Source organism: Glycine max, chromosome 4 (assembly GCF_000004515.6).
Source record: "Glycine max cultivar Williams 82 chromosome 4, Glycine_max_v4.0, whole genome shotgun sequence".
Classification (NCBI taxonomy): domain Eukaryota; kingdom Viridiplantae; phylum Streptophyta; class Magnoliopsida; order Fabales; family Fabaceae; genus Glycine; species Glycine max.
This window is the reverse complement of record NC_016091.4, coordinates 22,960,120-22,974,020: the sequence shown is the minus strand read 5'-3', so window position 1 is coordinate 22,974,020 and position 13,901 is coordinate 22,960,120. Positions and strand designations below refer to the sequence as shown.

The 13,901-nt window shown below is 33.5% G+C and overlaps 2 protein-coding genes across 2 annotated transcripts; one reads left to right on the top strand and one right to left on the bottom strand.

Annotated features, from left to right (window-relative positions):
• Positions 1-7,437: 7,437 nt before the first annotated feature.
• On the bottom strand, positions 7,438-8,218 carry LOC100803277 (MYB-like transcription factor EOBI). The gene is made up of 3 exons (XM_014774674.3): positions 8,051-8,218; positions 7,628-7,757; positions 7,438-7,540 (listed from the first exon to the last, which is right to left on the bottom strand). The coding sequence occupies exons 1-3, from the start codon at positions 8,190-8,192 to the stop codon at positions 7,438-7,440; spliced, it is 375 nt and encodes a 124-aa protein (XP_014630160.2). The 5' UTR covers positions 8,193-8,218.
• Positions 8,219-13,087: 4,869 nt separating this feature from the next.
• LOC121174725 (NAC domain-containing protein 83-like) lies at positions 13,088-13,488 on the top strand. Its single transcript, XM_041014644.1, has 2 exons — positions 13,088-13,196; positions 13,289-13,488. Exons 1-2 carry the CDS (start codon positions 13,088-13,090, stop codon positions 13,486-13,488), a joined length of 309 nt encoding a protein of 102 aa, XP_040870578.1.
• Positions 13,489-13,901: the final 413 nt, after the last annotated feature.

Genomic DNA, 13,901 nt, shown 5'->3' with positions numbered 1-13,901 from the left:
AAGAAGTTAAGAACATATTTGGGGATTGTCACTCGCGATAAGGTAGATGTGACATACGAGAATTGGAAACAAGTCTCTGCCACCCAAAAGGATTTGATATGGAAGAATATTCAGGTGTTTAACTTAAATGTTGTATGTTGTTGATAAAAATAAAATTGTATTTTAGTAACAATAAAATGTAATTTTCGTTTGTCAGGCTGAATTTGATATCCCTGAAGCATTTGATCTGTGGACAAAAAAGAAAATACTTCAGACTGTAAGGGAGCGGTGAAGACAGTTTAAGTCTGATTTGACTTCGAAATGGGCATTTGCAGTCGACAAGGACGATGTCGATGACACTGTTTGCGAAAAGTACGACATTAGCAAGGAAAAATGGACCCAATTTTGTCACAGTTGCAGAGACCCTTTGTGGAAGGTAACTTTGTCATTTTCATTGTTTTAAACATTAAACTTACTTATTATTGTCAGTAATAATAACTTTGGATAATGTTCAATTTTTAAAGGATGTGCAAAAAAAAAGGCACAGGTCATTCAAAAACAAAACGCTGCCCCTCACTCACGTGTTATCTCATGGGGGTTATGAATTTCTTGAAAAGAAGTTGATGGATGAGAAGAAAAAGAAACAATTGGAGGAAGCTTCTCAATCCAAAAGCACTGACACTGATTGATCCTCCATCTCCCATCAAACGACACGTGAAGTGGAAGATGGCACACACAAAGAAAACTGGTTAAATGACGTCTGAGGCAGCAAAGGAAATTGTTGACAATTGGAAGTCACTTTTAATTATTAATTGTAATTATTTATGTTTATTGTGTGATTGAGTAAACCAATAAATGTGTTTGTTACAGGATCCGTTGGAGGAGCAGGCCTCACAGGGTTCCTTTGTCGCCTATGGACGTTAGGATGTACTGGCTGCTACCATTGGGCGACCAGAACACCCTTGTCGTGTGCATGCTACTAGAGCCGGTGTCATGGTCAAACAATACTTTGGACCGGCTCCAAGGACCTCCCACACTTCTTCGTCCATGGCTCCCGAAGACCAGGAGCAGCTAATGCAAAAAATCAGGGACCAACTGGAGGAGTCGATCACAAAAAAAGTGACTTGACAACTAATGTTGTCCTTCATCCAGATGCAGTCCCAGTTTCAATCGCAGATGCAATCACAGGGACTCACACTACCGCCTTAGCCCAAGATTGGTCCTTCAGCTTCTCATGTCAACACAAAGGAGAGTTGTGTTGATCCCTCAGGGAATGACCAAGACACGGGTGACTCAAAGAAATGCGGGTTGTACGTCAAAGAAAATCCTCCCCACCTGGTTGCCCTATGAAGACTTTATGAGGGGTCCACAACCATTCACAACATCCCTTTGTGCCATGATCAAATCAAGGTTGGTGTTGAGGAAGTTAGAGATGTAGATGCTCCCATTCCTATACCCACTGAAGAGGTTCAGTTAGTAGGGCAGACACTTAACACCTTCGTTGCATGGCCGACACATCTTGTGAAGCGTTTATCAGAATAGGTATTTCACTGTGATTAAATATTTTTACTTCAATTAAAGTGTTCATTGTCATTAAATTATCTTAATTAATTGTGTTGGATAAACAGGGAGCTGTGGGATCGAACAAACCTACAGATAGGTCGGATCATGATGTCAATGATCCCCTATATCTGATGACATTGACCATCCTATAACCTTTTCTAAAGCTATTGCTGGTTATGTGGGATGCTACCGTGTTTGGGTTGTTTAATGACGACTTCCCCTTGTACATAAAACATGAAGATCTGTCTGAAATAGCACACAACGGTCAATGGTCTCAGCATCTCTGTTATACAGTTGTGGATTTTGTAAGTCACTATACATTATTTTGTATTACCTAACTTATTGTTTTAAATTCATACATAATGTAATTTATTTTAACAACAATAGGCATATGACTGAGACAAGTATGTGAGCGGGGAATTTTGATGTTTATGGATTCCTCGAGCCACAGTCCATACAGAGATTTGGGCAATCACAATTTGAGTCAGAAAGTTACATTAAGAACTAGACACAAAATTCAAAGAAGGATGTGTACCTAGGAGCCTACTTGAATATGGGTAACTTAAACTAAACAAATGAATTTAAATAATGTTTAATAGTATAATAACTTATATTGTTCTCCACTGCAATGCACATTAGCAAATGGTCATCATTTTGCCTAAGGAAAATGTTGTCATCTGGTTTTGTTCGTTGCATAATAGGCTAGACAACTACCTCAAGGGAATTATTAACAGGTTAGTTCTATTTTTCAATACATTTGCATTAGCATTAGTCAGGAACATCAATATTTTAATTGTACAATACGCATCCATGTTTGTATTGAACATTGCTTTGAAAGGACTTGACGATACTCCACAAAGTAAATCCAAGGCTACTGTTAGGTGGATTGTTGTTAAAGTAAGTCATTTAAACAATGCTTCTAGTCATATTTTAATACTGTATAGACTAATTTGTACTTAACATTGAATATTTAAACTTCATAATGTATTTAGTGTAATAGACAAAAAGGAAGCACTGAGTGTGAGTATTACATCATGCACTGGATGTCAACTATAATCTTAGGAAGTTTCAAGAATAATTGGAAAACGGTAATTGTTTAATTCAAATGTATTTCATTTTGTTATGATTAGTATTATATATTATTGAGTTATGTTTTATTATATCATGCAGTATTTCAATGATGTTAGACCATTGGAACCAGAGAGATTGAAGGTGCTTCACATCCAGTAGGCAACCTATTATTTGAAAGTTAAAAATGAAACAATTAGTGTTTAAGCAATTTTGGAATTGTAGTTTAGTTACTTTACATTTTTTACAATTCATGTCTTCTTAACATTAAATATTCTTTTAATTGATAGTAAATAATAAAATTTGGATGGAATTTCTGGTAAAAAGTTGTTTGGAAACAAAATGAAAATTATATGTTGTGGTTCTGCTTTTAAATTTGCAGGTTAATCTGGGGTTATTAAAAAATAGACAACATATTAAAAAAATCTTAAAAAATAACATCGTTTTTTAATAAAAACCAATGTTGTATGTATATATTAACATCAGTTTTTTTAAAAATATATGTTAAGCTTCATTAACAACATCGATTTCTATAAAATTGATGTTGCTAGTAATAAAAGAACATCGGTTCTTACCAAAAATCAATGTCTGTTATCAGAAAACAACATCGGTTTTTAGTGAAAACCGATGTTCATATATACATATCAACATCAATTTTTACTAAAAACCGATGTTGTCTTCATATATTAACATTGGTTTTGGTAAAAGCCGATTTTGTCACAACATCGGTTTGGGTAAAACCGATGTTGATATGAAGATATATGACTTTTTTATTTTATAATTCTTATTATATATAACATTGGTTATTTAAATAACCGATGTTGTAATTTTATGTTAACATTGGTTTTAGAAAATCGATGTTAACAATATTACTTTCAACATCGGTTGATAACCGGTGTTGAAAGTCCTTAGTAACCGATGTTAAAATCCTATTTTCTAGTAGTACAGACATAATTCCACATCATCATGCCCAATCACTAACACATCATTGAAGGTTATGGCGTGGTAATGAGGTGTCTGTGATCAAGCGTCACTACTAGAAAAATGGCTTTTTAAGACACGCGATTTACGACGGTTATTTGAGGAACCGCTTTAGAAAGTGGTGCGGTGGCATTTTTGTAATTATTGTGTAACAAATTTCATTTTACGACGCACTTTCTAAGGCGGTTATTGAAAACCGGTTTTTAGAATGTATGTTTTATAAAATTTAAGCCAGTTTTTAGAAAAAAACCGTCGTAGTTGTAAAAACAAATAAGGGAAATTGCTCCTAGACCTCACGGGTGTGCACGTTTCTGCTAGCTTTCGAGATTGCGCTGCTTTGAACCCTAGACCTTTGTGCTTGCTCCTTCGTTTTCTGCTTTGAATCCTAGACCTTTGTGTTTGAACCCTATTGATTTTCGCTTTCTGCTTGCATGAACCCTACTGATTTTCGGTTTCTGCTTGCTCCTTCTTCCATTGAAGCTCCTTCACCTGTTCTTCCATTGAAGCTTCTACCCCTTCTTCCATTGAAGCTCCTTCAGCTCTTCGACTTCATCGCTCCAACTTCTCCGCTCGAAGCTTCGTGAAGACAGAGATTGGTTAGTCAGTTACTAACTTTGTTAGGTTAAGCTTATTTTAACCTTGTTTTAGGTTAATTGGTTCGTGTACTGTTGAAGAAAGGTCACGGGTTCCATGTAATTTCTTTTAATGGTGTTGTAATGGTGTTGTAAAGATAGTTTTTTGGCTGAAATTTAGTTTGCTTTCATCTGAAAGTTGAAAAATAGGGTAATTCGGAAAGGACATAAGAAGTGTTATAAATTATTGTTTAACAATCAAGAGAGATTGAAGATACTGTAATCCTATTTGGAGTTGGGAATTTTATGCTTTTGTGGGATTTAAGAACTCTGTTTTGTACTCTTTGGTTTAAAAAAAAAAAAAAAGAGTTAAATAACCCCAAATTCATGCTTAATTGCCCCTAGTTTTGTTTGGATAATGTTGGAGCTTGAATTGGAGTTTACTTTTACACCAAAATAGCTTTTAGGACAAAAGTTCTGTAGTGTGAACATTTGGAGGGGTTAATCAGGTTTTGATGTTTTCTTATTCCTTCCTGTGAATATTCCTCTAGGAATGAATGACTCTAGATAGTATTCTTCTGTATCTATCATGCTAACTTGACTTATTTTTCTTTCTTCCTAACATGAACCTTTGTTTGCATTTGCTTGTAGGCTTGAGGTCTTTGACCGCGAGAAGTTTAACAATTGGGTGGAGAAGGGTGTAACTCCAGCCATTGAACCCAGTTTAAAGCTCTATGAAGATGTTTTGAATCTGGGATTCAAGGTTATTCTACTGACAGGACGGAGTGAAAGGCGCAGGAGTGTCACTGTTGATAATTTGATCAATGCTGGGTTTAAGGAATGGGACCAGCTCATACTAAGGTAATTCCCAAAACATATTTGCTAATTTTAGCAGAGCAAATGAAGTTTGTATATTAAATAAATGTTGTAAGATTGGAATATATGTGTATGTTCTGCAACCAGTTCTGTTTTACATGAACAATTTAATGCTTTTGTAATCTGGATAAATTTTGTTATTTTGTGTTTAAACCACCATATCATTCAGATGCATTGTGCATTGTACCAGTCACTCGAAGATTTGGCATGCTTTCATTAAGAATAACCTGAAATGATAACATTATTGTACCATTTCCTTTATGGTTCAACTGTTTTGTCTCCTACCATGCTTAATGCTATCATAAAAAATTAATATACCATGGATAAATTAAAGACAATGTTTCATGACCCATAACAGAACATTGAAGAAGGATAAACTCTGCCTTGGTTTATTTTAGGAGGAATCTTGCAAACAACCCATTGATTCCAGCCTCCTTTTTTCGATGGACAGCAGAATCTGCTTACCTGAAATCATCTTGGCGCTAATGTTTCAGAACATTAGAAAAGTTACACTAAGAGTTGATATTTTCTTTTTGTATGGATAGCTTGCCTTTAGTTCAAGTTAAGTTAGTTTAGTTGTTTGCAAGTGAGAAGATCAAGTATAGGAAAAATAAAGCAGGATGGTACAATTAATAGAACTACAAACAAATAAATAGAAAATATGAGAATAAAGGCATGGATTTCAGATATTTTAATGCATTGCATGACTCTAGGCAAGGTCAGATGGAGCATTTCATATAGATTTCAAGCAGCCTAGTTAATGGTGATTAGTGTAGAGAATATGGTTTTACAAAATGATTTTTGCTCATTAGCAACCTCAGCTAATGTACAACTTCTACCATAGAGGAATTTAATGAATCCTGATTGCACATGCTAAGGTCATAGAGGATTTCCTTATATCCATAGGAGTATACCAACACCAAGGGTTAATTTTAAGCCCTTTTCTTTCTACCTAGATTTGTGAGCTATATCTAGGAGCTATTACCTCACTGCACACTTATTTTCAAATCATATATAGTCCCTTGTTAGAGATGCGTTTGACAGAACTCAATAACATTGTCTAGTCCATGAAGCTGATCCGAACACCTATGCCACTGGGAAAAGGCTTTTTGTAGTTGTTATTTTGTATGCTACAGTAATTGGAAAGATTTCATGCTCCTTCCTTGTTATGGCTCTCCCTAGTTTCAATCACTTAGTGTTTCTACAGAGTTAACAGTAGGCATTGTTTTTAGTTTCTTTAGTTCATATGTGTACTCCATATAAAATCCAAGTGAATACCATGTCAGCATCAATATTGGCATATTTTGTGAATGACTTGATGCTGTTGTTGGATGATATTTCAGAAAGCTATTGAATGGTTATTATATTTTAGGTAGATGATGATATATTTGTCTTAATATCTTTGGAGAGCTAATGTTAAAATTTATTAATTAATTTAATGATACATTCTCGATTGTTTTAAGTAAAACAAATTTCTCTCCTTGGCATATTATCTCATTGTTGTCTGCGAATTTGTGTTTTCGTACACTGATAGAACTAATCCATATCATATTTTTGGGCCGGGATGCTGACAATACATACATATATTATCTATGGGAAAGCATTATAAGTTATGAAACTGATTCATATATACTTCTTATCAAGGGAATGAGTACAAATGTGGCCAGTCTTGTCTTGTATTTTCCCCTTATTTTGAGATGTTTCTCTTCAGCGATTCATGATATAGGGTCATATTTTCCTTTTCATTTGAATCATATGCCTTTAATATATGTTCTTTGTTGTGTCTGTAAATTCTGTATGGTTTGCCTTCATGTAGATTTTTTGGATTAGGCTTCACTGTTGCTGTTAATAAATTAACTTGCTATTATGAAATGGGAAAAAACAGGAAAAAAAATAAGAATAAATTTAACGCATTCCACTATAGCACCCTCTACAATATTTACATTCCTTATTTCCTTTCATAACTGATTCTTTCTAAGCAATTCATTTCCAGAATTTCAGAGTTCCACAACCTCTTCTGTTTGTTCTGTGCTGGCATAGACCTTTAATCAGATCTTTTATGGATCGATGAATGTTCTGAAATTTTGTTCAAGTGGACTGAAATACTCAATTTTTATGGATGAATTGTGAAGATACCTGAAATTTAGCCCTTTATAGTACAATTTTGCATCTCAATTTAGAGTAGGTTAGATGAATAGATTTTAATTAATTTTGTCATGTTTCCTAATCATAGGATTGGATTAATTGGCAGGGGAGATTAGATGTCCCAAACTCTATATCATGATTCTATATAATGTAGACAGTTTATAGGGGTACACAAGGCAATGATAGTTGTCTACTTATTACCAGAAATAACTACATCATAGTCCACTTGTATTCTGGAGTCTTCTTCATATCTTTAGCTGAAGTGAGCCCTTATCTTTTTCTTGAAGTGAGTCCTCCAATAATTCTTTATCTCATTGTCAGTTCTTCCTGGCAAGCTTCTTGCAATTGTTGACCACCTGAAGTGATTAATTTTGATTTAGCTTCGCAAATTTATTATAAAAACATGCAAGTTCAAAGAGATTTGGAATTCATTTTTTTTTTACCTATTTCCCCACCTAGCATGCAGCTCTAGAATTATGCTTTCTTCTTGTGGTGTTATTTGACCCTTCTCGAGGTCTGGCCTCAGGTAATTCACCCATCTCAATCTGCAGCTCTTCCCATTTCTTTTTAGTCCTGTTAAGAGAATAATAAATGATCAATCATTTGGACAAAAAAAAAAGATGATAAAAACAATTATGAAGAATGATACTCAAGAGTCAAGAGTTAAGAATAATAAATAACATGATCCCAAAAGGCCAAAAGAAAAACTTATGGTAAAGGGTAGTCAATTTACTGAGTTGAAGTTGGAAGCAATTTAATTGTTGTGTCACTTGTATTGTCAAAGTCAATTGATATTAGACTTAGGTGTAAACTATGTTAGGAATTAAGGAGCAAGACATATATAGTGTATAAAGTTTGGTAGGGACCTGCAAGCCTAGCAGCAGAGTTCCATCTGCCCTCACCATGGAACTTGACATACAGAATGAGCAATCTGTCCTCCTCAGAAGTCCAAGGTCCCTTCCTCCATCCCTCCTCTTCTATCACACCCCACCCCATGTTTCCTGCCATAACTTCCTAATACATACAAAAAGGTGCCTAAGTTGGCTCTTGGGTAAACTTTGTCTTCCAAATTCTATGGTACTGATTTGTGTTCAATGTTTGCTGCATATTTATACCTGCAGCTATGACTCAACTTGATCCTATCAGTCAATGTTTGCTGCATATTGATACCATTTTTTTTCATAGCATGCTAGGGTGATCAGATTATAATTTGCAAATGTTAATCCCGACAAAAATGAGTGTTTTAATTAAAATTAATATAAATATCAGGACAAAATCATATAATTCAATGAATGTTTAGAATAAAAGTGTTTTTTTAACCTTATTAGAGTATTTAGTTTCTTTGTAGAATTTTAAAATATTCCTATACAGTTTAGTCCTTTGAACTGGCTATATAATTAAGACTGATATTTAGTTTGATATTTGATCATATTTAAAGTTGTTTATATTTCTCTTTAAACTGTTCTTTATCTATTGAAAACAAGGCTTTTTCTTTATTTGACATTCATAATTTTATTTTTTTTTTTGTATTTTAAGCTCAAAAGTCAAAAGGATATTACGGGCCTCCAAATGAACATAAGTCCATTGCTGAAGAAGTGCTAGAAACTCATAACTTAACCCAGATATTGAAAGCTGTCGTGACATACTTATTTCACCTGTTCGATCACTAGTTATAAACCTTACTTGTGACGTTTACTTAAGGGAAAAAAAAATCTGAACACCACCAAACCTAATAATAATGTTCCCATTCTTTTAAATTTAATAATAACATATAAAAATGTATATATGTACTAGTAATATCCGTGTGTGGTAAGGATGGATAATCATCTTAATAAAGTAAAGACCACAATATATATACTTGTACTGCTAAAACACTTTGTTTAACAGCTAAGCATGTGTGCGCACTTAAACGAAATTTTAAAAAACTAAAGGGCGAAAAATTGGATCATATGTGATTTCTTGTGTTTAACATTTTCTTCTTTTGTAGATGTGTAATTTGTTCTTTTTTGGGTGTCTTTTCAACATAGATTAGGATCAACGTTTTGCTATTGTTCGGGGACACTTGAGAGTATTTAAATTGAACCATTATTCTTTCGGACCTAATTGTTTAATACGATACAAATGTGATGTGGCGTGTCTTCTAGAAATCCATTTCTTAATGAGATCAAACTTTGACACTCGCCCAATTAACTTTGCACTTTCATAAAATTTAAAAGTTATGATATTATTTTTCAGATCAATCAGGCTTTTAGAAGATTGTGAATTCATCATCAGCTCAGTTCTAACGTGACTGGTAAGTCAATTCACAGAAAAACCCACTTAGCATGAAGCTTAATTGAGCCAATAATAGTTAACTTGCTTTTAGATTATTAATGGGTGAGAGTAGATGTGATTCAAATTTTTAATTGTATGATATATGATATATGATATGATTGTATCTAAATAGACGAAGTTCTTGTTGCTTAAATAATTTGGCCAGAGATTTTTTTTCTTTTAAAGAGAATAACAGGATTTTATTAGAAAGGGCTAGTAGGGAAGTTGATCTTAAGCCGTGTAAAGGAAACAAGAATGCTAAAAAACCAAACCATAAAAGGTCAAATTGTACAATGTCATAGACCTTTATCCTGTTTCATCTTCCCATAATATTTGGAATGGTATAGAATATAAAAGTTTTTCTAACTAGCGGGACAAATCCAACTTTCTCAGAAGATGGACAGAGTCTATACCATGGATTTTAAATCACTGAACAGTGTAGGAATGAATGACTGCTAGTCTCTGAGTAGGGAAAAGAAAAAACAAGAAAGTAGAGAGAACCTTTGTGTGAGTCATGACTTGGTTTGTACATGTGCTACAAATCATATGTGATTAGTTATGTCAAGTGTTGTCCAAACTCTAAATGATGACTTGACCTTTGTGTGAGTGATGTATAATGGATAAGCAAAGGTGTCTGGCAATTAGAAACATGCCTCTTTCTAGAGATTCAATAAGAATTTGGAAGAACAATTTACGTGAATTGACACTACAATAATACAAATAGTAGCATGTCTATGATCTTAAGGTATGGGTTCTTTACCAACAACAGCTATTCCTTTTAATCAAACTTGTCTGCTTTTATGTGTGATGTTTGGTCTTCATTCTTTTATGCTTAATAGGAACCAACTTTATTATTTGAGACATGCATTTATCAAACTTTTGTAGTATATAGAAAATCTATTATGTTATTAGCTTTACACACTTTCTTTCCAGTTATATAATTATCAAGTTCATAAAAATGTTAAGGAATTATTTTAAAAATATTTTGAGTCTTTATTTTGCATTGGCTAATGTAATTATCCCACAGGAAAAGGGTCGGCCACTTCCAAAATTTGGTGAATAGGATGTCAATCATCCAACCTCAGCTGAGGGTTTCACAGTGATTTTTAATAAGGCCGGGGATGAGAAAAAGACAGGTGGCAACCCAGATTCACCAGGAAAGACTGCCACTGATCCTCATAGCAAACCTGTAGTAGAGCCTGGCAAAACTCAAACTGTAAGATGTTCTTGACGAATTCTCTCTCTACTTACCTGACAAACACACCACTGTTTTTATTTTTAATCTGAATACAACATATTTTGGTCCATCTGAACAGGAATTTTAACCATGCAAAAATGCTGATTGTGTTGTGACATGTGTGTCACGTCATGTATGCTTGTGTTCTTTGCATGAGTTGAGAAACTATTGGATGTGACATTTTCAGTAACTTGAGAAAATATGGTAGAACAAGAATACTAGCTTTGGCCTACTAAATTCAAGATGTATTAAAACTCTGATTTATAGTTTGTAAATTATAACCTTTGCTGAGTTTTCTTCCCCCTCTTTGTTAACAATACAAAGCCTTGGCATACTAAATCCATGATGTATTGAAACCATGATTTATAGTTTGTAAATTATAAACTCCTCTGGGTTTTGTTCCCCCTCCTCATTTTGGTATCAATCTCTGCCGACCTACTAAATTCATTCACAGTATTCACTCTTGGTTGAAATATATTTTTTCCTTATTAAGATGTGATTAAGATCTTGTTAAAAGCATTAAAATGTCCAAAACAAAAAAGGAAAAGATGGCCTTAATTCAATATATCTTGAAGCAACAAGGCATGAAAACAATAGAAACATTGGTTCATCCTTCATACATAAAAGATAAAATATATAATAAAAAATAATTTAAAATATCAAATATTTTATTCATATGTCATTATATAACTAATAATAAAATATTTACATGTCTTAACTAAAATAATTAGTATAAATATTTTTAATTAGATATATTTTTCAACAATAAATATAAGTTATACAATGATTTTATACATATGTGAACTTTACTTAAAAAATCTCATTTTAATTAGTTACTTTTGTAGTAACTAAAAAGGGAATTTTATTATATGCTTTTAAATAAACCAGACAAGTATTTTCATAATTAGGTTAAAAATAAATAAACAATTAGATACATTTTAGTTAATCTGATTTTTCACATTTAAATATATATATATATATATATATATATATATATATATATATATATATATATATATATATTTCTTTGAATGTGACTTGGGTCTAATTCAATCTCAAAAATTAGTTAAAAAATAAAAATTGTTTCTTAATTATAACAATTATAAAGTCTAATATAATTGTATTATTAGTCTATATACAACTTGCATTATTTTCAACTATTCTGAAAAGAAGATGTAGGAAAGCGGAAAAACAAAGACCATAAGTTAAGAAGGAAAAACACCAGGCCAAAAGGACAACATGTGGAACTGTGGAAGAGACAAGTAATTAATAGATAGATGGGAATAATAAGAAGTGAGACAACATTATGTCTATCTTATGAACATGTAATTATGTACTTGTATGCAACTTCAAAGGATCTACTAATCTCTTAATGCAAGAATTGATAATTAAGTCTCTTTATTTAATGCATATTTAAATATTTTTTATAATAATATTGCCATCATGGAAACTTACAGTAGGATATTCACTGTCCATTTTCATGGTTGCTAACTTTTGTATTTGCTCAAAGGTCGAGAACCTAACTTTCAAAAGAGTATCTAAAGTACCGTGTAAAATTCAAAATCACAATCTTATGTTGTATAACTCCTTCCTGCAAAATGCTTAAAAATGTGGATACAAGTGAGGTTGTGAGGGGCCCGCACGATGCTCCTGGTCATTGGTTGGTAACTGCTGCTAAGCTTGTGATTGAGGTTGGTAAGATTGGATTACAGGTCAAGTTTGCATTGATAGACTACTACTTACTCATTCATTTTCTAAGTTACTTCTCTTTCATGTATATGTGGAGAGAGGAGAAAAATATTGGTAGGTTGCATCTTTTACCCTTGTGTACACAACAGCAACAAGCCTTCCTTCATGATTTAGCCTTTTGATCCAATCAAGAAACATGATTTTCTCATCAGAGTATGTGACATCAAGAAACCACCTCCAACACAACAATCACAAAGCTGAACACATCAGATTTTGAGGTAGCAATGCTCTTTCTCTGGAAGCTCCAGTGGCACCAGCTGGCCAGGCTTCTCTATAGTTAATTTCTTTCATTTCACATTTTCATGACCCTGTTAGTGCAGGTCCCATCATGGATTAGCGGAACTAGGCTAGCAGCAGTTTCGACACAAGCAAAAACCAAAACCAAAACCAAAATAAAAACTGTAGTTGTCAAAGTAAAAGAAAGGTTGAGTCTAGTTTACGCCAAATGTGTCTTCTTATTCCTGTCCTTCTTGTCAGACCCATTACTATAAAAGAAGCCACACTGCATCCTTCTCCATACCCTTTAGGTTTCTTTATCCAATACTAATAACTCCATTTTCCCTCTGTCTTCCCCCCCCCCCTCTACACAAAAAATATTATTAGTATGGAGCTGGTTCTGCGATACTTGAAGCGCAAGGTCTTCTCCTGCCCTTTGCCAGCCTCTATCATTCCTGAGCTTCATGTTTGCAAGTCTGATCCTTGGGATTTGCCAGGTTCCTTTCTATTTTCCATTCACACCCATCATCCCCTTTCTCTTTCTCTAATTTCAATTCCATGCCCCCATTTTTTGGTGATTTGGACCAAGAGAGATACTTCTTTAGCACAAAAGTGGCCAAATATCCCAATGGAAATCGCTCCAACAGAGCCACAAATTCGGGTTATTGGAAGGCAACTGGCTTGGACAAACAAATTGTTACTTCAGAGGCAAGCCTCCTAATGGATTCAGAACTGATTGGATCATGCACGAGTATCGGCTCATCCTTAACGGCTCTCAGTCTAAGGTGAGGCCAAACAAACTTCTACTATTTATGTAATTATTGTCGTTATAAATGTGCCAGTAGTTTATTTTGTTTTAAAATTACAAGATTAAAATAAAAAATAATAGAAGATTAGTCGGACAAGAAAACATAGTTTTGAAAAGTAAAGAGTTCTTCAAAGCTTTGTAGCAAAAAGTAACCAGTGTTTGTTATTTTTTTTGTACTTGGATTGGGTAGGATGAGAGAGAGGATAAATAAAATCAAAATGTCTTAATAAAGGTCAGGACTATTTTTTTTTAAAAAAAATATTGTCCAATATTTTGATTTTATGAAAAGAATAAATAAAATCAAAATCTCTTCATAATTGAGTTTGTGTGATATAACTAAAAAGATATATATCTGGAATACGGCCGAAATGCAGCAGATTATTTTTTTCGGTGG